This window comes from Ochotona curzoniae, unplaced genomic scaffold (genome assembly GCF_017591425.1).
Source record: "Ochotona curzoniae isolate NIBS_2020 unplaced genomic scaffold, NIBS_Ocur_1.0 contig_2210, whole genome shotgun sequence".
Classification (NCBI taxonomy): domain Eukaryota; kingdom Metazoa; phylum Chordata; class Mammalia; order Lagomorpha; family Ochotonidae; genus Ochotona; species Ochotona curzoniae.
Genome location: NW_024465369.1, coordinates 24,954,613 through 24,980,132, shown reverse-complemented (window position 1 = coordinate 24,980,132; position 25,520 = coordinate 24,954,613). Strand labels below are relative to the sequence as shown.

The 25,520-nt window shown below is 38.6% G+C and overlaps 1 protein-coding gene across 2 annotated transcripts in view; it reads left to right on the top strand.

The window, feature by feature from the left end:
• Nucleotides 1–24,404, top strand: part of DPP4 (dipeptidyl peptidase 4) — an 85,968-nt gene extending 61,564 nt beyond the window's left edge. For both annotated transcript variants that reach the window (XM_040971652.1, XM_040971650.1), the window contains exons 20-26: nt 2,011–2,205; nt 4,836–4,890; nt 5,432–5,531; nt 9,084–9,148; nt 19,018–19,090; nt 19,354–19,427; nt 21,027–24,404. In XM_040971652.1, coding sequence (XP_040827586.1) covers nt 2,011–2,205; nt 4,836–4,890; nt 5,432–5,531; nt 9,084–9,148; nt 19,018–19,090; nt 19,354–19,427; nt 21,027–21,128 — 664 coding nt within the window. In that variant the 3' untranslated portion in view covers nt 21,129–24,404. The remainder of the gene's footprint in view (nt 1–2,010; nt 2,206–4,835; nt 4,891–5,431; nt 5,532–9,083; nt 9,149–19,017; nt 19,091–19,353; nt 19,428–21,026) is intronic.
• Nucleotides 24,405–25,520: the final 1,116 nt, after the last annotated feature.

The window sequence follows — 25,520 nt, the reverse complement described above, 5'->3', positions numbered from 1 at the left end:
GTACTAACAGCCTTCTGATTCTGCTTCCTTCAGACTTGCCCTAGCAGCTCCCATTAATTACCTTTGAGTCATGAGGACCTGAAGTCTTTCTTGTAGTTTCTGAAATACCACTGCCTAGTAGTTTTTGTTCTCCTTTTTGGCGAGGAGCAGTGATACAGGAGAGTGTTCATTCTAATCTAGACTTGAGGGACACAGGAAGTCCTACAATCACAAGTCTTGGAGCAGTAAATGTGAGCTCCTGTGAATCCTGAATGCTGCAGCTTTGTAAAATAATGTTCATGAACTGTCAAGCGTGCACTTTACTTTAATCCCTTTAAAATTGCCCTTGTCTCACCTATCATGCCACAGTGACACACTTTTCCTGTCCTGGCTTGTGTTATTTCCCTTATTAAATTAGATAAAACAAACCAACATGTATGCTAGGTGTTGCTGGGTGCCAGATGCTTCATATGCTTTGCCTTATTTTATTCACATGACAAATCAGTGTGGTAACTTCTCTGGCCCATCATATGGACAAGGAATTGAAGCTAAGGGATGTGAAAAGTTGGAGGGGGAACACAGATAGTAGCAGAAACAGCTTTATTTTGCTATATTCACAATTCCATGAAAACTAAACATAAAAGCACAAAGGCAAAGACAAGAATTTTAAACTTCCAGGTGTTGCTATTTTATTTTTCAGGAAACCTAATTTTGGTGTAATGAAGTTCATTAGTGACACTGGTTTGTCTTGGTATTAATTTTAATGCTAAAATGGATTCTTTAGACAAATGAGTGATCTTTTAAAAAATTTTTTTGACTTTCAGTAAGTAATGATTAGACCTGACTTTTACTAAAACGAAAAAAAAAAAAGTAAAATTAGCACCATTTTCTAATCCATTACCTTCCTACTTCTTTCTTGAGAGGAGTAAATCTTTGTGCGGAAGATTTAAAAATAAGAGTCTTGTTTAATCTTGAGGGTTAGGTACCTGGATTCATGCCAAATATTAAGGCAACTTATCACTCTACCAAATTTAATTTTGTGAAAGGATCAAGGTATTTCATACGTTGTTGAAAATGCTTGCTTTCCCCTAACAAATGCATGAATACATTCTCCCTTTTGTAGCTTAAATAGTGCAGTTCATAGTTTTGAATGAAAATAAAACATTATTTTGTTTAAAACTAGTGTCTTGTTTTGTTTTTATTTTTGTTTTTTACTACCATTACATTAGCAAAGGTATGCAAGCAGAACTTATCCTGTGCGGGGAGCAGCGAGCAGACAAGGGGGAGAAATGGGAATGATCCTTGTCCAGGAATCCTGAAGGGGCAAAGGCAGCACATGGAAATGAGCTGCAGTGAGCTGGAGGGAGCTTCTCTTAGCAAACAGAAGCAAGGGAGCTTGATGGAAACTGTGCACACACAGCTAATGCTGGTAAATCATAGCTTATAAAACTGCAAGTACAAAGAAGTTAAGCTTGTTACTAAATAAATTTCTGAATGTCAATATGATGTAATTCTCTCTCCATTGAAGTTTTACATAGTAGTCCATTCAGTGTTTGGTCCATTCCACAGTGATTCCTGCAGTGACAGTGTGAGTCACACTAGGCTACGTCCTCCAGTCAATGCAGCACATTTGACACAGCAGTCAGAGTTCTTAAGGACATTCCAATCTGGGAAATAAACTTGTAGTCTAGGAATTTTTGAGATCTTAGATGGAAAGATATATTCAAAACTGCATTCAAAGTCATCGTTATCTTTTTTTCCATTATGTTATTGCAGTCTCAATTACAGGACTTCTTTCGGATTTTTGAAGAAAGTATTGGCTTCTGGAACCTGTGTGTAATAACAGTCATTGAGGATACAACTGAAGTATCAGTTTTAGAGAACCTGATGTGGACTCCTCAGTGGCTGACATATTTTCATGTTCAGAATAGGAAAAAGATGCACACTTCTTGTTCACAGGATGAAGATATGAAAGTATTTGTCATTTGATTCAGGAAAACCATCAGGGCTAACCATTTGGGTTTTTCACAGATATGCAGGTCCCTGCAGTCAAAAAGCAGATGCTATCTTCAGACTCAACTGGGCAACTTATCTTGCAAGCACAGAAAACATCATAGTAGCCAGTTTTGATGGCAGAGGAAGCGGTTACCAAGGAGATAAGATCATGCATGCAATCAACAGAAGACTGGGAACACTTGAAGTTGAAGATCAAATTGAAGCAGCCAGGTGAGGGACTGTGGTATAAATTCAAAGGTCACTTGATTTTACTCCCCTCAAGTTATATTTTAAATTTTTCAAAAGAGTTTAAGATTTGCTACAATGAATTTCGGAATCTTTCATCTTTGTGTTAGGTTGTAAGTGAAGATATTGTGTTCAAATAAAAATGTATGTGATTACAGATTTACATGAGGTCTGAAAAAAGTATTTCATTTCCTCATTTTTTCTTTGTATGTGACTCTAGAAAGGGAACTGACATGTGTGATCACCTTCTAGGAACTGAGAATCAAAATTCATCAAACACAGAACTTGAAAATTTATGTTCCCCAAGTAAGCATCTGGCTAAATAAGCAAGCCCAGCTTTTACCACCAAGGAACTACAGTTTTATGGTCAGGAGTATCAACTACAAGACTCTAGGGGTGGATCCTGGAGTCTGGTTGAGGGGTGACTCTCATATTTTGGGGAAGCTGTGGGTTACAGCCATCATGGGTCAGAAATAGAGGACTCTCATTTAGTATGAGCCACCTCTCATCCTTGTACAGCCCACTTATGGGGCTATTAATAGAGGGAATCTGATGTAAGAGAGATGCTGATCACTGCAATAGCATATGATATGAGGGTGGCTGTTTTTATCTTCAGGTGTTGTCAAAACTGTTCGGTCCTTGGAGGAGATTTTTATCCCATATTACAAAAAATATCTGAGACTTAAAACATTTGTTGAGATTAACTGGAGTTTGAATCTAGTTTTCCAACTTTTACATGCACTTATTTTTAGTTGAGAAGTGGGAAATGTAATCTTTGAGTTTTCAACTGCATGGGTAGAAACAAACATGTAAGTGTTTAAATAATATAAAACAATAGACTAAGAAACGGAAAGAGTTCCATGAATAATTAATTAGGTGGTTATAGAAAATGTGTTTACTACTAATTAAACAATTACATATACCTTGACAATTTGAAACTAGAATTTCTACCTTTGCCTATACCGACAATGCTATAATAAATAGCAGAATTTTAAACTTATAACTGTTACCAAAAAAACTATTCTACTGTAATAATATGGAGGAAAATGCTGGGAAGGGAATAAGGGCAGGGAGGAGGGAATTTCAATAGGTACAAAACTTTATTGTGAAAGTGATAACAATTAAGTGACTTTAAAAAATGCTTTTAAGGAATGGAACAACTAAAGAAATAGAACAAAAGACGACAATTTATTAAGTATTCCTGGGTGGATGAAATTCTGATACCAAAGTTAACAATTAACTATTAAAAAAGAAATTTAGATTAGAAAGAACCTAATTCTGTTCAAGAAAGAAGTTTTGCCATTGTAAATAAGTTTTTATTTATCCAATCTGGTCTTCTGTAAGAAAGCAAATAGTTTTCATGGCATATCAAATTTGACCTGCAGAAGTCCTAAAATTATGGAATTGAGGCTCCACAAAATATGAATCCAGTTATGAAGGTAATGATACAGATTATGCTTATACAATTGAGCAGCATCTCAGTAACCACCAAGAGCTATACACAACAGCAGAGCCGAATCTGACAGACACACAGTTTGAGTAAAAGAAGCCAGACATAAAAGCATACATCCTGCCTGATGTGATTTATATAATGTTCAAAACCAGGCACAAATACAGGTGTGATTTTTATGGAATCCTATAAAAGAAAAAAGATTTCTTCTTCTTCCTTTGCAAACAGGAAAATGACATAGTAACCCATGAGAGGATGCACAGGGCATGGTTTCCAGGATACATTCACTTTGTAAAAGTTTATCAATTTGTACACATTTTTGTATTGTGTATTCTTCCATTTGAAAATGCTTACAGAAGATGATGAGCTGAAAATAATTTTTTTGAATACTGCTTAACTCAGCAGCTTAAAACATAGTTCATCAGTTAAAAACACAAAAGGATGCTTTTCTCATCTATAATACTAGGAAGTTAAACATTCCATTTGCTATTTTTAACTCAGAAAATGTTCTATTGATGTAAGGCTACGATTAAGAAATAAATACATAAAATATATTTCTCAGCTATTTACCTGAACTTTATTCTTAACATAGTTTATGCAAAAAAAAGGCATAATCCATCAAACACAAAAAAATCTGCTGTCTATTTGATGCTGCTGAACTAGCTAATCAACACCCAGTCTGAGGAAGATTGTTTAGACAATGGTGTGCAAGCACCAAGTAGGGGGTCCCTCTAAGCCCTACCCACATGTTTTTTGCCCTTGTCTTCCTCCATTACAGGAACAGACTCTTGGAACTAGAAAACATCTGGAGATATTTAAATTCAGTTATAAGGAAAAGTGCATCATCTGGGCTGCAAATTTTTATATAAAGCTGTAAAAAATACTGTCAGGATTTGTTTTCTGTGAATCTCTCTCACACAAATACGTGTACACACACACACACATGCACACTTTTAATGGACACAACTAACAAAAAATAAACCTTGATTCTTAATTTACAATGAACGACATTTGTGTTGGATGTTTTCGATTGTTGAGAGCAATCTTAATTTCTATGAGAATGAAGTAGAGAACAAATGGTGGTAGGCTTTCACATTTATTCAGTTACATTAATTTTCTCTACACAGTGCAATAGTGATTTGTGGGCTTCTTCCATTTATTTTAGACAATTTTCAAAAATGGGATTTGTGGACAGTGAACGGATTGCCATTTGGGGCTGGGTGAGTAGTTATCGGATTGATGAATCTATGTGTTTCTCAGTACAGTCTAGAACCTGCCAATTTCTGATCTCTGTGGAAATACTTGGTGAAAAGCCTGTCTATCAACTCTTGGATCTCTGGGCAATATAAACTTGGAGCCTCTATGTGCTGGGTTAACACTTTTGATATGATCTGGAGGGGAGAGGAAGAAGAGAGGGAGAAAAGCAGAGGGAAGAAGGAGAATGCGGGGGTTAATTTCTCATGAATCAGTCTGTCAAGGTTTTGTGCTTATTTTTCTTCCTTTAACTGATACTACATATTCACCAGGGTCAGCAAATTTCCCATGCTTTTCCTCTTACTTCTATCAAGAGAAGGAAACAAACCTGTGAAAGTGTCATCTTTAGATACTGTCCAATTAAGGCCGACTAAGCCTTCTATATCATGATTTCTTTCTCTAAAGAGGCACAGTATATAAAGATGTGAGAAATGTGAAAGCTACGACTCACTTACCATATGTCCTTATTCTTTTACCTCAATAAAAATAACTGTTTCCATTCCTTAGTCATACGGAGGGTATGTAACCTCAATGGTCTTGGGATCAGGAAGTGGCGTGTTCAAGTGTGGAATAGCTGTGGCACCTGTATCGCGATGGGAGTACTATGGTATGTAATTACTCTCAGGTACAAAGCAACACTGAGTGGTGACCTCAACATTTGGGTAGCAAAGCCATTATGTTTTGAATTCCAATGCTTCCCCACTGAATAACAGGCTGATTTATCTTAAAAGGTTCTGTCCTAAGATTATCTCCTTTATTCTGTCATTGTGCAAGGCTAGGTGGTGTTGTATATCATCTATGCAATTAGTTCCTTAACAATTTTTATCTTCAAGTGTCAAAGCTGTTGTTACATTTTTGCAGAGAAACTCTCCCTCATGTTCAACTCTGGTTTTTGGATTTCACATATCAGCAAAATAACAGAAGTATGTATGTCTTTCCCCTTGAATAAAGGTCAAATATAAGAAAGGCTTTACGGAAAGAGGAAAGTTGAGATAGGGGAATTTCCTTGGGGTTTTGAATTTTTTTCCACTGACTCTTAGTAAGTGACAGACACCCTAGAACATTTTCTTCATTGTTGAGAGAATATTGTACAATACATCATACATAAGATCTACAGTTCCAAAGCAGGAAGAAATAAGTAGTAGAAAACCAAATAAGAGGGAAAAGTCAAAGATGCTAAAGAGAGGAATTACTTTCCTGTACTTTTTATCCCACCTCAAGTCTTATGTGGAATAAATACGTGTTTATTGAACATTTAAACTCTCATTTAAGGTCTCTCCAATCACACTAAGGCAATGTAAAAATATATTTCTGTAAAAAAAAAAAAAGGAAAAATCCTTGGTGGACATTGCTTCCCTTTGATTTGCAAACAATGGATTTGTTTTCATATAATACTCTTCTGCTTAGTGGTAATTGTTCTGTTGTTTTTGGAGACCTCTGGTGGTCAACAAAATAATTCAAATAGTCTCTGTGAGTTTAAAAACATGTAACCCTAAGAGAACTTCATTAAATATAAATGGACCAACATATATTATAGGAATTTTCTGAACTTTACATAGATGTGTGTGTAAATCTAGAGTTTTACTCCAAGATTGGACTTAAGGAATACATAAACGATATTTCAAAGTGTATTTCTAAAAATTTAAAATAGCCTTTGCACTAACACCCAATTCTTAAAGCATTTTTTAGATTTTTGTTTATTTTTATTTGAAAACAAGATCTACAGAGAGAAGGAGAAACAGAGAGCTCTTCCACCCACTGGTTCATCCCCCAAATGGCCACAATATGCAGAGCTGATCTGATTCGAAGCCAAGAATTAGGAGCTTCCTCTGGCTCTCCCATGTAGGTGCAGGGGCCCAAGCAGTTGAGTCATCCTCTGATGCTTTTCCAGTCTGAAATCAGGGAGCTGGGAATTGAAACATCCAGGACTAGAACCTGGACTAATATGGGACACTGGACCTGCAGGTATTAAGTAGCTGCACCAGCCTCTATAATAATATTTCTAATATAGTTTCACATGTGTATTTATATATATATATATATATATATATACATACACATATATAATGCTATTATGTTAGATAATTTTTTAGGAGGCGGGCATTATGTTCCAAACAGAAATGAGATCTTGCCACAGTTTGGAAAATATTTTACTCTTAAGAACGAATTTTCCATGGTAGGCATTCTATATAACAATTAAGGTAGCAGTTAAAAAACCCATCGGAGTGCCTGGGTTTGATAACAGGCTCAGCATTTCATTTGCCTGATAATGCTTCCTTCCTGGGAAGTGGAAATGATGACTCAAGCAATTGGATTCCTGCCACCCCTATGGGAGACCTGGTTTGAGTTCTCAACTCCCACCTTCAGCCGTCCCCCATCTTGGCCATAGTAAGGTTTCCAATCAGCCAATCACAGCTGTCTCTTTTTCCTATCTATCCTTCTGTCTCTTCAAATCAGTAAAATAAATAAATAAATAAATAAATTTTTAAGGAAGAAATACAACTATAGCAAAAAAACTATGTAGTACAAAGGCAACATATGATTATTATTTACTGTAATTTGGTCACTTCAGGAGACAGTTTTCAATCTAGTTATTTCAGAGTTCTAAAATTACAACAGGGCCCGGTGGCATGGCCTAGCGGCTAAAGTCCTCGCCTTGAACCCGCCCAGGATCCCATATGGGCACCGGTTCTAATCCCAGCAGCTTCACTTCCCATCCAGCTCCCTGCTTGTGGCCTGGGAAAGCAGTCGAGGATGGCCCAAAGCTTTGGGACCCTGCACCTGTGTGGGATACCCGGAAGAGTTTCCTGGATCCTGGCTTCGGATCGGCATAGCATCGGCCGTTGGGCTCACTTGGGGCGTGAATCATCGGACAGAAGATCTTCTTCTCTGTCTCTCCTCCTCTCTGTATATCTGACTTTCCAATAAATAAATAAATCTTTAAAAAAATAATAAATAAATAAAGTTACAACAGAATTTGGCAACACAATTTTTCTTAATCAATATTTAAAGGCAAGTATACATAATGTGTGAGATTTTTATTGGGCAAAATATGTTTCATCATTTGTAATAACTATACAAATTATGTAATCTATTTTCCCAACATATTTGTAGATGGAAGTATTTGTATCACTTTGGCCAACCAGATATTAATATGTTTCACAGTTAATATGTTCAGGACACAAAACTGAGGGTTTTGTACAAGGCAAGAGAAAACAATCTTTAAGCTTGCATTATGATGGAATAGCTCAACCAATGTGGCACCTTTAATTCTTTCTTGTCTATAACTTGCCAAAAATAATAAAATAAATTCTGGGGAAGCTGCTAATCATTGACTATTTCTTTTTTTTTTAAAGATTTATTTTTATTATTTTTTTATTGGAAAGGCGGATATACAGAGAGGAGAGACAGAGAGGAAGATCTTCCGTCCGATGATTCACTCCCCAAGTGAGCACAACGGCCGATGCTATGCCAGGAGCCAGGAGCCTCTTCCAGGTCTCCCACGCGGGTGCAGGGTCCCAAAGCTTTGGGCCGTCCTCGACTGCTTTCCCAGGCCACAGGCAGGGAGCTGGAGGGGAAGCAGGGCTGCCGGGATAGAACCGGCGCCCATATGGGATCCCAGGGTTGCAAGGCAAGGACGTTAACCACTGCGCCACCGTGTCGGGCCCAATAATTGACTATTTCTTAAGAGTCTCCAACAGGAAATGGACTGTCATGACTTAGGGAATATATTTGTGTCAGGATAAAAAAAATCATGGCCATGGAGGTATGACTGACTGCCTCAAATGGTTATTTGAGAGGTCATAAAAATAAGGTGATTACTCCAACCACTTCTTGCTTCTCAGGTGATTTTCCCGCCAGTGAATTATTGATCCAGTCTTAGATAACCCTATTGGTTATCCCTCTAGCCCCATATAAGGGTTGAGTATCAGTGAGTTAGCGTTGAGTACAGAAGGATGGTCTTCTGAGCAGGGGCTGGGAACCAATGTCTGTGGTTTCATTAACAAGCCAAACCTGAAGAATCACTTCAGAGAGTGACCCTGGACACCTAACCCTGACTTAAGATATAGGAAAATAAATAAAAGAACCAGTAAGAGAAAAATAACTTGTCACTGTATGCATTAAGCTTTTATCTTTTTTTTTTTTTTTCTCATTACAGATTCAGTATACACAGAACGGTATATGGGCCTCCCAACTCCTGAAGACAACCTTGATCGTTATAGGGTAAGAGATCAGGAACTGTATCCATTGTATCGCCTATGTAAAAGTGGTTTAAGGACCTTTTTCAAATGTATCCTAGAAAATATGTATTTTTGATTTCCAATGAAATTCTTTTTTTTAAAGATTTATTGATTTTGATTGGAAAGTTATATATACAGAGAGAAGGAGACAGAGAGAAATATCTTTCGTCTGATGATTCACTCCCCAAGCGGCCACAATGGCTGGAGCTGAGCCAATCCAGAGCCAGGAGCCTCTTCCAGATCTCCCATGCGGGTGCAGAGTCCCAAAGCTTTGGGCTGTCCTCAACTGCATTCTCAGGTCACAAGCAGGGAGCTGGATGGGAAGCAGGTTGGCCAGGATTAGAACCGGCAACCATATGGGATCCTGGGCCTTCAAGGTGAGGACTTCAACAGCTACACTATTGCACCGGGCCCGAAATTCTTTTTAAAAAGAAATAACACAGGTGGTTTAGAAATTCTCCAATAGCTTTCCCTACCCTATTCTGCATAATTACAGTCTTTATCGTATGCTATATAGGTCACAATATGCATTCATTTGGAAATACAAAGCAACACCAGATAATTACTTTAATTATAAAAATTTCAGTTTAGAAAACATGTCAAATTCAACATATTCCTCTAGAGCCCAGAAGACTTGCTAAATCTTTAACTATGTATTAAAATTTCCTAGAAGATTATCATAATTAAGTTTTGTTTACAAGCTGATAATATTCCTACTCATAGCCAAATGAGTAGCTTTCTGTGCAAGATTTGAGTAAAGCAGGTTAAAGGTACATGAAATTGGGCAGGACCCTGAACAGCCCTGATTACAAATCACTGGAGGCTGATTGCCTAATAGTGAGATCAGCAGACAGGTTGCTCTGCACAAGAACTGTGGTAATTGGAGTATGGTCTGGGTGCAGCCATTGTTGACAGTCCCCATGAGCTGATGTGGCCACCACAGCAAAGCCAGAGCGTGTTCTTTGGTGCCACCATGGAGCAACTGGAAGTGTTAATTGAAGTACTGTACTAGGGACAACTCTGTGTTATAACTGTCTTCCTAAAATGGTGATAAGGCAAATCATCTTTGATGTAATGTTCTCCAAAAGATGCCAACATCCTTTTCCCTGATGGTGAATTTAAAAAATGCAGTAAGAATAATTTAAGAACACAATTTCTCCTCATCTGTGTCCTATCTCACAGTTCATGACTTTTGCATTAATACACTGCACATTTTGGTAAGATGCCTCATTGTTACTGAGTGTTCTGAAACAATATGCTCAAACACAGTATACTTTTGCAGAAGTGCAGATGAGTTAGTTTTACCTGTTACTGCTAGCTTAATAGCAAAAATGTACGTGTGTGTGCATATGTGCACACATCTGCGTGTGTATGTGACTATATTTCTGTTAGTTCCTGAATGTCTCTTTCTATTTCTGTTTTACACTCAAGGAGGAAATGTATTAATCTGTAAAGGGAGATGGTCAATTCATCTTTCCCTACAAAGCAGGCCCATAATCAAGTTGACCCCATTTCTGCTAATGATCTCATATGATACATTGGATTCTATTCCCCCCCCATTTTTTCTCCTTATCTCATCAGCTGTTTTAGAAGCCTTTTCCATCTCCATAAACTCATTTCTGCTGCTATGTGACATAGCAGCTTTCTTATCTCAGTTGCCCAATTTGCTTCTCTTAGCTTGTATTTCCAACACTAGTTTCTGCATAGAACAAGGAGATTAACCCATGCTCAGGACACTTTCATGATGATTTCCTGGGTATTCAACTGAGTTTTGTCCTCAGTCTTCAGCCAGGTTCTCCACACCCTTCTTACAAGAGCCCCATTTAGCTGAAAAGCTCACTCTGAAGCATGGTGTTAGTTCTCATGCTGTGCCTTTATTTTCTGATCCGTTTGCCTAGAGGATTAGTTCCCCTCCACCTCCACCTGCACTGCCCTCTGGTGGATTAATGTCCCCCTTTGGATTCCCAATATTCTACTCTTAATCTTTTTTTTTTTTTAATATTCTAACATAAACTAATAGTTATTTTATACTGAATTTTCACCTCTACAGCATTGTTAGTTGTTTAGGCTTTCTTGAACATTGTACTCTTTGGCTTTCCCTGTCAAAAATGCAAACCTTAAAACCTTCCCTGATTTACTGGAAGGGAAATATTGTATATGAGTTACAGTTTATTATCATTTCCATTACATTACAATTGGATCTTTTGTTGTTGTCAATGACCTAAATTTGGCTGCTAAGAGCATCTTCAGTTATTCCAATGAGTTAAATGCTGCTGAAACCCCAGAGGTGAACTCCACAGAATCCATATACCTGAGTGAACATGCTGAGTCAACATTTCATTTACAAAATCCTGTTCTAAAGAGCCCTAGGACCCATAAGCAGAGGGTCCAGTTTGAACCTAATATCTACGGAAGTCTATGGCAGCTACACAGCTTCAACCTAGAACATCAGACAGCCGAGTGGCTCCTTTTCATCAAACTCCCTATTAAATTAGCAAGGAATGAACACTTTTAATCTGCCTTTCAGCCTGTGTCCCTCTCCAGTCGTTCCTGGAGGTTCTTTCACACAATGAGCCTCCACTTCTCCAACTCTACCCCACCCATGGCAGTGACCACTTCCATCTCTCCCCTTAGGTGTTTGCTGCACGAGGTTGTCTTGTAAATAGAAGGCACTTCCTACTGCCAATGGCAACACACGCACACTGGGTGCACAAAGTCACTCTTTCACTTCACTGCACAGATGGCTCCCGAGGACTGTTTAATCCTTCCACGCCAGGAGTCGGGTTTTCCTGGCACAAAATGCATTGCTGGCAATGGACACATTCAAACTGCCAGTACCAGGGAGCTAAAGGTTCCCAATGTGTTACTCAGAGGAATTGTTTGGGAGGGTGACAGTTAAGGTGGGCAGGAGAAAGTGAGGCAAATGCATAACTCAGTTGTCTCCACTGCGGTAAGTTGCTTCCTCTGTACGTGGAGAACTGAATCTAAGTGCCTATTTTTGGTGCACAGCAGGCTTTAGAATAAAGCTGCCCTCCTTTGTTTTTTAAATGAGCCTGTGCTTTTGTCTCTGGCAAGAAGAATACATACAAAGATGCTATTTTCCTCCAAGGCCCCAGCTGCCCCTCTGGACCCCATCTTTTACTTTTTCTACTAGGTTATTTCTCTCTCTCCCTCTCTCTGCCTCTTTCTCTCTCTGTCATTCTCTCTCTGTTACTCCTCGGTCTCTCCCTTTCTTTTTCCTTCTCTTTGAAAAGACAAAGAAGTACACAACTCTATGCACTTCAATAGGTCAGAGAAAAGATCTTGAAAAGGATTACAGTTTACTCTGGCCAGTGACTCTTTCAGTACATTAGGGTTTGGAATTCACAAAGTTAAGTAAGATCCTGGTCTTACAGCCTACTGAAAACAAAAAAAAGTAGTTTTAAATGAAACTCAAATGTGTAAAAGATCTCATTTTTAGGTCACTGATAACCTGCATTTGCAGAAATTATGATAAATTCCCATCACCAAGAGAAGCACATCTTGTGAAATAAATGGTCCCACTCACCACTTAGAAAAATTGACTAAGAAAGCATTTGTGTATGTGAAAAGCGGGGATATTCCTGTACACGGTTGTTCAGCTTGCGTCCTGCCGAAAGCCAGTCTGCTGCATTTGCTAAGGCATGCACTTGGGCACTGCATCCAACCTAAGGGAGTGTCCTTCTATCCTTTACAAGCTGCCATATAGATTAGGGGACTGTCGTATAGACCTAGTGCAGTGGCACAAGCAGTAAGACCATAAAATTCTTTTTGGTGATAATCACTCACCCACTGCCAAGATGCAAGGCAGGACAGCTTTGAAAGATACCAGAAAATCAGAGGAAACAAGACCATTGTCTTCCTAAAACCTTAGGAAGCTGATCCCAAAGTTTGAAATTGGGAATCAAGCATATGAATGAATGAGTGGCAAATCTGAGCTAGTGGGCACTATAGTGTGACTCCAGGGAAAGATCTTGCCTGCAGTAAGTGTAGTCCAAAGGATAGAACTGGTGGCAGAGGAATCAGATACCCAAGGGAACACAAAACAACCGATAGAAACTAGTGAACAACAAGCGGGACTACACCTTAAGGAGTGGGTGCCAGACTGGAATCAAGTAGATCTTTCCCTCAAACCTGAAAAATAAAATTTGACAAGTGGTAGATTCTGATTCACTCATTCTTTCTAACTGTATTATCTTTCTAACTGTATTTTTACTCTTCCTAAGTTTACTGTATATGGTGAAAAAAACCACAATTTTTTGGAGGAATATAAAAAGGAATAGACAATGAAATATGAGATTAAATATGACAAAGTAGCCAATATGTGTGAAAATGACTAATGGTTGCCAAAGTGTGGCTGTTTATCCCCTACTTGGCAGTAGGTAGGGAGAGAAATAGGAACCGTCATGAAATTAGGGTTTCATCCTCTTAGACACCTCTCAATCACAGAAAATCTAGTTCATTTATTTCCTTCATTTTTCTTTCATGTGTTAAGCATCTGTATGGCCAGAGTATTCTTCATAAGAATCAGTTCTGCACAAAATCATCTAAGATAAGTATTCTATGCCCATTATGTTGACATAGAAACTGAGGCCAAAAAATGTTATGCAACAATTTAGGGCTAGGAAAGCAAGAAGGCATTAACTGAAGATTTGAGGAAGATGATGGGGAAGAACAGGAGAGATCTCTGTGGGCTATGGAAGAGGAAGCGGCATGGGGGATAACGGAGTTACAGGCAGAGAGATTTTTCTGGAAACTGTGAAACAGGGCCAATGAAGTGAGGCATAACACAGAAGAAAGGCCCAACTGTGGTTAATAAAGCAGGACCCAGGTTAGAGGGCAGAGGGTGGAGTGGATTTTGAGTAACACACAGAGAAGTGTTAAGATCAAGGGCAAGAAAAATGAGGCTCAAGTCCTGAGCGTTGTTGCCAAGAGGAGAGGGCAGCCTGGAACACACAGAAGGGACTGATTTAACTTGTAGAGGAGATTTATTTTGCATTTTGCTCAAAATTTGATAGGCTTTTGGCAAGTGTATGAAACAGTCATAGATTTGGCAGTCTTCTGCTAGCAGATTTGAAATGTTCAATCCTTAAGAACTGCTGCATCGTTAGGTTATGCAAAACAGGGTGCAATTTTGTAAATATGCCATCTTGTACTGATTTGACATTTGTTCTATTATCCCAGAATATGCCAAAAGGAGAGAGACCTTCAGATTTAAGCCAAACCTTAACTTGTTTGTTGAGTGCTGATAAAATGTTGACTGCTGTGTGATCTTTAAAGAAGCCAGTGTTGCTTGGTGAGGCCTGAGGTAGAGCCCCCTCTCTGGGGTTGATGGTAGCTCTTCCCTTGGCAGCTCCTGGGTACAGTTGTTTGAAAAATATAAACAAGTAAAACATCTGATACTGTGGACTGAATTCATTTTTTCTACCCATTTTCTGTGGCCTCTGTTGTGGCATAGTGTGGCTTCCCAAAACTGACATCATTTACTATTATTTACTTGGGCAGCGTTAGTTGAAAGAAGAATAATTCATAGAAAAAGCTAGAAAACCTAAGATAACATCTCATTGAAGTGTTGGGCTGCTGTCTCTGAGACAGAGCAACTTCTGCTCTTTCCATAAAAGCATTGGAAATAGTAAGGAGTGATGGGATGTGATACCAAGTGAAATAGAATCTGATGGTTAGGGACAGTAAAGGCTTGAGAAAAGTCACCTCTCTGTACCACAATTTCCTCAACTGGAGAATAGAGCTAATCAGACCTACTTCCTAGAGTTATTGAAATGCCTACACATGAGGACCGTGACCACCATGAATTAAGCTTCTGAGACACAACAGCTGCCACCACAGTTATCTTCAGGAAGCAAACTGTCCTTATGGTTTCTCTATGGCACAAGGTTGGCTTAAAAATTGTTCTACCTTCTGTTTCTCTCAGTACTTCCCCACTCTCATCAGCTCCCTCTTTTATGTCAAAAAATACAAAGATTCATTTGTTGGAAGGTAACTGAGGAACCAGCATGATCCAACGAGGAGCTACAGATGGTTCTTCTCAGGGATTGAAGGAAAAGCTCCTCACAGGGATGCTGTGGAATCGGCACTGCCACTGGACCGATTCTTCCCACTTCTCTTTGCCAGACTGTTGCTGGCAGCGGGGCTCTCCGGAAGTTTCTAGCCTCCCAAGCATGCCAACTGCACCACCATTGCATCTTTGCCCATTTATCACTCTGAGCTTCCTTTTCAGGAGTCGGTGATAGACTATTCGGCTTCTAACTTAGTCATCCATTTCTTTTTTTATTTTCGTTTCCATGGTTAGGCAAAAGGGGGGTTATCCTGTTTCGGTGGGCTAAAATAGTACCATTATTTTTTTTCTGATCACTAATCATTTAATTCATACATCTCTTTGACTAGCAAAGTACACAGACCGTGGACTGTAGAGACCTTTAGTTGAGAAACCAGGAGGCTCAGTTTGGCAAAGAGTGATCCATGCCTCCAGAAGCAAGGTGACATGGCTCCGTGTTTTTGTGGAAGAGAAACGTGCCAAGCAGCCCAAGAGCCCTGCAGTGGGTGCGTGCCTCCTGGCTGCCTGTCTCCCTGTCACAGAGGACTCCCTCTGGAGGTTTCACCCAGTGAGCAAGGGAAGAGCACCTTCGAAATGGCACACTTATCCTGCAGTTGCAGGGGAAGCTTTTGTTTTATTTTTCTCTTGCTGCATTAAAGTATTTGTCTTTCTTTCTTTGTAGTGTAATATTGTTAATGTAAAACAATTTGCATCATGACACTTTTATCACAGTTTTCGTCTTTTTCTCAGTATGTTGCATTTCTCACCATGTCTAGTTCATCACAGCTACAGTGTGTACATCACAACATTTATCTTAGGCTCAGGGTTTTACTTGTTTATAAAAATTGTCTTCTTTCAGCCTGTATTCACTCCATTTAAGAAAAAAAAAAAGGCAGCCAGAAACTGTTTTGGTCCAAACTCCAGTAGTTATCACATTCCTTGCTAACTGTCCTGCGTATTTATATGCCTCCTAACTATTACTCTATGTTTCAATGACATTTCTCAGTTTCATGGCTCAGAGAGGTTGTCGGAGCAGCTTTTGCTGTTCAAGCTGCCAAGTAAGGCAGGCCATGAGGCTTTTGGGAGTGATGTGAGGTGACACACTTGTATATTTGGGTCAGGTCTGTGTCAAGGTTGACTGCCTTCCACAAGCAAGGAGCCAAATTTAACTTGGGGGAAACAAGGTGGGAGGGAGTCAGCACAGGCTGGGAGCACGACAAGCAGAAAGACTCATGGAAGAGGACTCTGATAGGAGCCATGTTGGCCTGAGAACAGGAATACTGATTGTCCGTGTTGATACCCACGTGTCAGTCTCTCCTGCCTCCAGCCTGGAATGGTGCATGTCAGGGTCTTTATTTGGATGCTTTCTTCTCTGAAGGGAAAATGATCACCCACGGTTGTATGAGGCTGGGCTGAGCATCACCTTCAGAATCTGAATGTAAGCCTCCCAGATCTCCCAGATCCTTCGGTGTGAGAAGTCACAGTATCTCAGGAGCCAGAGTGCCCACTAGCATTGTGTACTTCCAAGTCCAGGATAGTTAAGGCTTTATTGCACACTCTTCCTTTGCAGGGGGACCACCTCGTAAGCTGCTTGGAATGTTAGTAGTGATGCAGTGCACCCTAGACATCAGAAGGAATTTTGGTATCAAACTCTGCAGCTCTGACACTTCTACAGAAATATCCTGATGCAGGTTACTTACCTTCTGAATCTCAGTGTCCCCAGCCATGAAGCAGGCTTAGTACAGAGCAATGTCACACAGATGTGAGAATGTCATACAATGATGCTTTTATAAAGCCTTAATGAGTCTCAGCGCAGTGATAGGCACACAGTAAATATGAAAGCATATTAGTTACTGTTACAAGTGGCATAATGTATGGGTTGAAAGTAGCCATAAGCTGTATCAGGAAATCTCAAAATGAATATATTTTATTCTGCTTGCTACAGGTGTTTCCACTTGCCTCTGTAAAACTGGGACCAAACGTAGTGGGCAATAGCAGTGCCTAATCATTTCTTTCATTTACTCATCTAACTTAAAAATAATTTGTATTCAAGTAGAGTACTAATAGAGTAATAATAGAGTAATGCATGATACAGAAAAATCACTTTTACATGGATCTTACTGCATGGTGGGATGCAAAACAAATACATATTGATGGTGAATGAATGGAATGGAATGGATGGGTGGGTGGATGGACTCATACATAAATGGACTCATCTGGGACATTTCAACAGATGAAAAGCTTCTCAAAATTAAGTGTGACTTTTAATGAGCCCTAGGTGTTGTGAAAATTCCTAAGCAAATTCTCAGTTATGTTCATAAATATAGTCAGGCTAGAGGGAAACAGAAGCAGCCTGAATAGGAGCTTCCCTGGACATAGCAGTCCTTGTGCATCCATAGAAACATTTTAGACGATTGTGTCTTAGAATTGTAGCTGGAACATCTTTTTTTCTTTTTCCGAAACAGTGTGCCACAGACTTCTCACGTTAGCATCAGAAACGTAATCTCACACAACACCACTGCTGTATCTTGAGATTCTTATGTCCATGAGGCAGGAAGAGGAGTCATGTTACTGCTATTTTACAGAATCAAGGCTCACAGTGTAGTAGGACTCCAGTTGTGCAGCTCATTGACACTGAAGTCGGGACTGAAATGCAAATGCTATGACCTTAGCCTCATCCCCTTACTAGCAGGCCATCAAAGTGCCCATAAAAGATGGTAAACTGGTGTATTAGTTGTAAGTAAAGTGGAAAAATGTAAACTTTAACTATCATAGAGCCAACTTCAACTTGTGAAGATCCTAATTTTAACCTGTAGACAGGCTGCTGTGCCCTTCCTGTCCCATCCATTACAAGACAAAAACTACTGGTGCCAACCCTTCCAAAGGCACTAGCTACAGTGACTTCGTGATATTTTTACTGTCACCACAACTTTATAAAAATTCTCAAATTAAAATCAAATGGTCAGTTCTGTTTTCAAAGTGTTTTTTCATCCAAGTTCCTTGCTCCTTATACTAGAAGCCCTATCAGACGTAGGCCCAAAACAGACTCCCAAAAGCTGATCTCTCCATTATTTTTCAGTCTACTTCCTTGGCTGGTTGGGGAATGATGAGATCCAACAGCAAGTCCTCCAATGTACAGAATGAGGCAGCCAGTAACCTATTGATTTTCTAAGACCATTCTTGATCTTTTCCACCCTTTCCCCTTCCCATATGTTACATATGTCTAGGTTTTAAACATCTGTTTCTAAAGAGGTAATATTTGCTTTTTCATTCAGAGCCTAACAATGTGGACCAAAGTTCACATGACATATTGCAGAGGATGTTTAGTTGCAAATGCTATGTACAGGCTCTTCGAAATGTAGCATGTATGGCACCATGTGACACATGGTTGCCATGGTAATACACTTTTTGGCTGAACTACAGCAGAAGCCCATGGAACATACATTGCTAATATGAGACTCTGCCCTGTGCTAATGCATAGGACACAGCCAATCTCGGCTCTGGGTCTCAAGGGTTTCTGTATGCAGCCCGGGTGGCAGGTGCCTTCTTCCTGAACGTGCAGGGAAGATGTGGCATCCTCCCTTTGCAATCCTGCCTCCCAGGCACAGGGCATGCTGTGCATTCTGCCATGCATGGAGACAGCATTTGCTTGAATATCGGTTTGCTATATTTTGTATCAAAGGGGGCCCCAGCTGAAAACATTTTATTTTGTAAACTGAAGTGAAAAATCAGTTTATGGCAGATCCTTTTTTGAATAATGACATTCTTTTTCCCAATTCCAGAATTCAACAGTCATGAGCAGAGCTGAAAATTTTAAACAAGTTGAGTACCTCCTTATTCATGGAACAGCAGATGGTGAGTTTCAGTTAATTAGACTTTTTAGTATCACAGACAGGTTTGCAATTTCACTACTGACAAAACAAAAGCATGAGGGGCAAGACTGTTACATTTACTTCAATAAAACAGTGTTGCTTTCCACAACTCACTTGTCTTGGGCTAAATGGGATGCTGAGTCCTAGAACTCAAAAGATCCTCCTTCCTTGTGCCTTTCCCACCCTTTGGTATCCAAAAACTGCAGTGGCTATCAGCTATTTTTCTGTTCCTTTCTCTCCCTGCAGATAACGTCCACTTTCAACAGTCAGCTCAGATCTCCAAAGCTCTTGTGGATGCTGGTGTGGATTTCCAGGCAATGGTATAACAAAACTTACGCAAAGGGTTGGGAAGTTGCTGAGGGTGTCTAGTTTGTTCTCACAGGGCAAATTCTCCCAGAAGTTTTAGGAGACAGAGAATTAAAAAGGAGGCAGGGGACACTTTTATTTTTTCAATGCTAAGTGATATCTTTCATCCATTCATAGAGTCACATTCAATGATTTTAGAGAATTTGGGGTTAAGAAGCCCAATGCTTCCTAACCTGATAGCACCAAAAACAATTTTCCTATTCATATGCTTGTTCAGCCTCTCCCTGTTTTGATTCAAAAGTAATCATTTATTCGGTAAATGTGCAGCAGAATAATTCTAAAGTGAAATCAGCATGATAATAGCTCGGCTCAAATTTGAAACTCCATTTCTGTCTGGTTTATTTTACCAGCCTTTGTAACAGTGGGATATTAATAATCAGCATGCTTCAGTTTTTGCAACTGACATGTTATCTTTTGTTGGACGACCACAGGCAATAAACAATTAGATTTGTTTTATAAAGTCCAAAATGTCTAGAGCTGTTGCTGCCTGCACAAAGAATGTTCTTGGTATTAAGTCAAATTTATTTTCTGCATTAGAGATTTCCAGATCAAGCATTTTCCACATGTACACACATATTTCTAAGTGTGGATATGTATGTGAGTACTGCGCTAAATGATTTTTGTATAAAATGCTGCTTTTCTGTCTTAACTAAAAAGGCCTACCTGTTCCCACTCCCCTCTAACACAGAGCTTTCTCTGTGCTCAAATTGTGCCCACTCTATAGAAGTAGGATTTTTTGTTGTTGTTATGGAAAAATACTGTCACATCTTTTGGGCAAGATTCTTAAAAGAGGTTGATTTTTTCCATTTCTCAAAGACACAGGATACCTTCATCAGATACTTTCTAAAACTTAACTGTTTCCCTAATGTGTGTGTGTGCCCAGCAAAGACTTCTCAATTGTTTAATAACATTTGAGTTGATAAAATTTTGCCTCATGCCATAATCTCCTACATAAATGTCAGAATACAGATTTGTTAAATGCCAGTGTAAAATGTAAGTATTTGCAAATAATACCATTGACTTTTGACTTCCCTTATGTTAAACATATATATGTGATATTTTAAAAGATTTTTCAAGTTTTTTGATAGTGTATGTAAGGAAAATGCATTTTAAAAGTTTATTTATGTAACACAGTTAAGATAAGAGAGATTTGGTACTTGACAATATTTAAAAGAAGTGGGCATAAAGGGATAAACATTTTTTTCTATAAATGTGGCTGTAAGTGTTACAGTCAACTTGGAAATGGGCTCGAGTGTGCTCATTAGAATGTCCACCTCTGTAAAGCACTGTGCAGCACCATACAGGAAATTGGAGTTCACAGCCAGAACTCCGAGCCCCTGCCGGAGATGAGAGGTTTCTGGAGGACACAACACTGTGCCCAGGAGGAGTTCTGGAGAGAAATGACATAGCTTTTTGGGCCACATTTTCACTTTTAAAGTGTTTCAGGAATGAAAACGCCCTGGTTGTGCCACATACGCTCATTAAAAAATATTTCCATTGTTTTTTAAAGACGGCTGAGTTGCTAATTTTGACCTTTTGCTCCCTCTTTCTAGTGGTACACAGATGAAGACCATGGAATTGATAGCAGCACAGCTCACCAACATATTTATACCCACATGAGCCACTTCATAAAACAATGCTTTTCTTTACATTAGCACCTCAAAACTGCATGCCATTTGCGGCTTATTAAAAACCATTTCTCTCATTATCTCAAAACTGCACTGATGATCTTTTTAAAAATACACTCAAAACAAGCAACTTAAGATTACCTTTGTTCTCAAATGTTATACCTACAATCCATAGAGACTTCTGTCTTCCCAACAGATTATTACTGTGCAGAAGTTTCAACTATTTGGTCTGGTTTTGTTTCTCATTTAAAATCACTGTCATGTCAGTTGCTGAAACAGCAAATGTAAATTGTTTTCATGCGATCTTTATATAAGTCTGCCGGGCAGCTTTTAATTTTTTTTTTTTCCAGCTAGACTAGTCCAAATCCTGTTCCCTTCTCTAAAGGAACAGCAAGATATGGGCAATGATGTCACTAGGGTAGAAACCACAAATAAGATGAGAAGATAGCAGGACATGGGTGAACAGATAGAATCCAGGTCCAAGCATACCCCCCTCCGACCAGGCTACTGCTACCCCTCCCCTCCACCCCTGCGAAGAGCTGTTCACAGCCAGACTGGCACAGTTTTCTGAGAAAGACTATTCAGTCTCAGGAAATCATATATGCAAAGCTCTGACTTCTAAGTAAAACCACAGCAGTTGAATAGACTCCAAAGAAATGCGAGGGAAACTGCCAGCAATGTAAGGCCTCCAGGTGCCAGTTATGGCTATAGGTGCTACAAAAACACAGCGAGGGTGATGGGAAAGCATTGTAAATGTGCTTTTAAAAAATACTGATGTTTCCTGCTGCAAGAAGCAGCTTGGAACTGACATGTGAACACATCAGCTTGCCCTGTAAAAGATGAAAATATTTGTATTGCAAATCCTAACTCAAAGGAGTCCTTGCATCAATTTTTCTTGTTTCATTTCTTTGAGCATTGTAATTAAAAGAGTATTTTAAGTTACTTGGACTCCTTTTTTTTTTTTTACATAGAAAGCAAACTGGAATCTTATATATTTTCTTATCTTACATTCAAAGGAATATCTCCTGGTCATTTAGTAAATGTGCCTTCATTCTTTTCAGAGGTAATGAGTTGTGTCTTAAATCACATCAACATATGAATATATCTATTCATACAGGCTCTTGCTGAATTTGTTAGGAAAACTAGTCTACCTGATAAGCATGCAGAATTCAACTTTTGTAAAAATTAGATACATTAAGATATGTTAAGGCAAGCAGTTCATATGTTTTTTTGTGTGATACATATATAGTTTGTTACCATTACAAACTGATTTTGAGAAATCAAAACAATTTTGGTTATTGTGAAAATGCATAGTTTACAATTTTAGTCCGGGGAAGTATGGTGAGATTTATAACATAAGACAAATAATACAAACAAGCAATAACAAATACCACCTTGGCAGTTCTGATGACTCAAAATTGAAAAAAAAAAATGGTGAGTCAGGCACTAAAGTGGTTGGCCAAGTAAAAAGTTATAATAAAATATAGATTTCAGATGTTGAATTTGGCCTAGCAGACAAATATCTAGGTAACTGAAGAAACATGATTTTTTATTTTATATACTTGCAAAGTAGCCTAATTTTTAAAATGGTTTTATGAATTTAAACTCAGCTTTAGATCACTTGCTGGACAAATTATCCCTGACATTGTAAGATATACCATAAACATCTAAAAATGAAAGAAATGGGGTAAACATTCTGCAAGTTCAGCATTAGACTGGTGAGTCATGCATAACAATTAGCAGGAGACTCTGAAATTCAGGTTTCACTGCACTCATATTTTCAAAGCATGTTGTAATGCAGCTTCATCTTAACTAAGCATCAAATGTCATTCACCCATTAGAACCATAAACCAACCTCCAAACCTGCAGGGTTCATGTCATAATTCTGTTGCAAAACATAGTTCAACTGTCATGAATAAATAGCTCCATCTTTGCCAAATTCTATTTAAGGAATAATGGTAAGATATGTTCACATTCTGGACAGCATGAATAGTCTTAAGACAAAATGAAACTTAAATTCCCCTTTTATCTTAATTGAAACCAGATATTGTATGCTATCAAATAGTACACATCAGATATTATAAATCAGATCCAAAGCAGCTATTGTATAATATTTATATATCAAAATGAAATTAATTCATCTTTTCTTTGATCTCTAAATGTACTAAAATATTTTGTCTGGAACCCAGAAATAAAAAACCAATTCCTAGCTTATATTTTTTCAAGTAATGTGGGTCCAAATGGCAATAATGTGAATAAAGTCAACGCAATTTTCATTTTACAGTAAGACTTTGAAATTAGTTAATTGGAAAAGATAGGAAATAGACAGGTACACTAGACATATACTTAACCTGAGGGTAGGTTTGAAATACACAGGAACTATCCAAACCTCTATGATGAAGTTGCAGCCATGATGAGACTATGGATGGCTACAACTCCTTTCAAAAACCGACTACACCAGTGTCAAGAGATACATACAGAAGAAGATGGGGAAGATGGTTCTCATCTCTTCTGCGGATTCAAGAGTTGTTTCGTAAGTTGCTATTAAAATTTTTAGAAAATCTCCCTTAAATTTTTCTTTGACATGCTTTCTTAAATAGCAGGTTTGGACCATAAATCAACACATCCTTCATGAGTCACAACCACCACTGTGAAGATTAATGATTACAATACACTACATGTCATACTGTTTCTTTATTCACAGGAGGACACCAAGGATTATCAATTCCACCTCTTAGCAACTGCAGTTTTTGCTCTGTTGATATGTGATTACAGATTTGTAAAATTACTGGATTGTCATAATACGTACAATTTAAAAAAAAATGAAAACACAGCAATAACACAGGCAGGCCATTTTCATAAATTAAGTGACTTTTGTTGTGCCATCTTTGTGAGTTATTTCAGCAGTGTCCAAGAACCATTTTTACCTACAAGCTGTACAATCTGGGGTATGTCTTCAGGATGTCCAAAGGATGAAAGATGGTTGAAAGTAGCAGACAAACGGGAATGGCAAAGCCATTAATAGCAGTACCCAATGACCTGAGAGCTTGGTGTTAACATGGGCAAGGTTGTACTCAGCAGGAATATACCCTCTTTCTTTGTCATCCTTCCTTGACACTATTCTTAGCCTTTAGAACCAAAGATTTGAGTAAACAATAGTTTTTTTTTAATTATTTCCTTTTGTATTAACTAACAAAGAAATCTTCCTTGGTAACTACTAACTTTAAACTTGGACAAGCTTGAAGTTCTTATTCTACCTAACTGACTTTTATCTGAACTGACTCTTCAAATTTATAATCTGTGTGAGTTTAATGAGGACATTAACATTACTTACTTAAGCTTCTGACACCACGTAATCACTGACATGATTTACTTAACCTTCTATCCACAGTCATGATATTTGTGGCTTAGGAACAAAATATTTAATTGGATATGTATGTTTCCAAAGAAATAATGATAACTCATAATAACTGGATTATAATTCTGGTGGTCAAATGAATACCTGGGTAAGGAGAAGGCTGGCCCCAATGCACTGCATCCAATATCATGGGGAACAGGCTTTGGTTCTTGGCACCTCCACTCACTCGCTGAAAACATTTACCAATGGTCCCTCAGTGTCTTTCAACTCCAGTGTCTTGAAACCAGAATAAGCCTGCCCCACAGAACTGTTGCATAGCTGTGAAGATTAACCTATAGAGAATACCTGACACATTCCTTTCACTTCTGTCCTCCTGCCTTTACAGATGGACTGCAACAGTTGGCTTCAGTAGGTTTAATCTCCTCAGACATTGGTCATCTGCTTTCCTTTTGATGCTGAAATGTCAGTGAGAATCCTTTTTGAGTCTTGATCATTCTCAATAAATCAAACAGCAACATTTTATATATTTTATTGAAGATTCTGTCAATAGCTTTTGCTGCCTGAGTAAACAAGCAGAGCACAAAACTGGACTCTGGAGAGTTGGGGAGCTACCTCTAAGGAGTGTGCAAACAATTGGAAGAAATAAGTCACATGGCAGAAATTTATGAGTACACCCATCCAAAGGCAAGAATACCTATAATGCAACACTAAATGCGCAGCACAAATGGATGAAATGGGCAAGATACAAGGGTGGGAAGGGGAAGGTGGTTTCTGGATTCTGATCAGAGTCCAGACTGGCTAATTATAGCCTACATTCTAACCTTAAATTTATTTCATTCTCTCAGGCTTGCTATGCTTGCATCATGCTTTTCAAAACAATACAATTATATGTATTTCTGTGTGTCTACATATACATATATTTGTAAATCTGTATAATCTTTATAAAGCGAGGAATGCTGTACATACATTTTAATAAAGCTGTTATGTTTGGAGTTACTTTTTAAGCATTTGGAAGTATGCCTGAGCTTCTTTGGTTTTAATTCCAATAGCAACATCTAGAT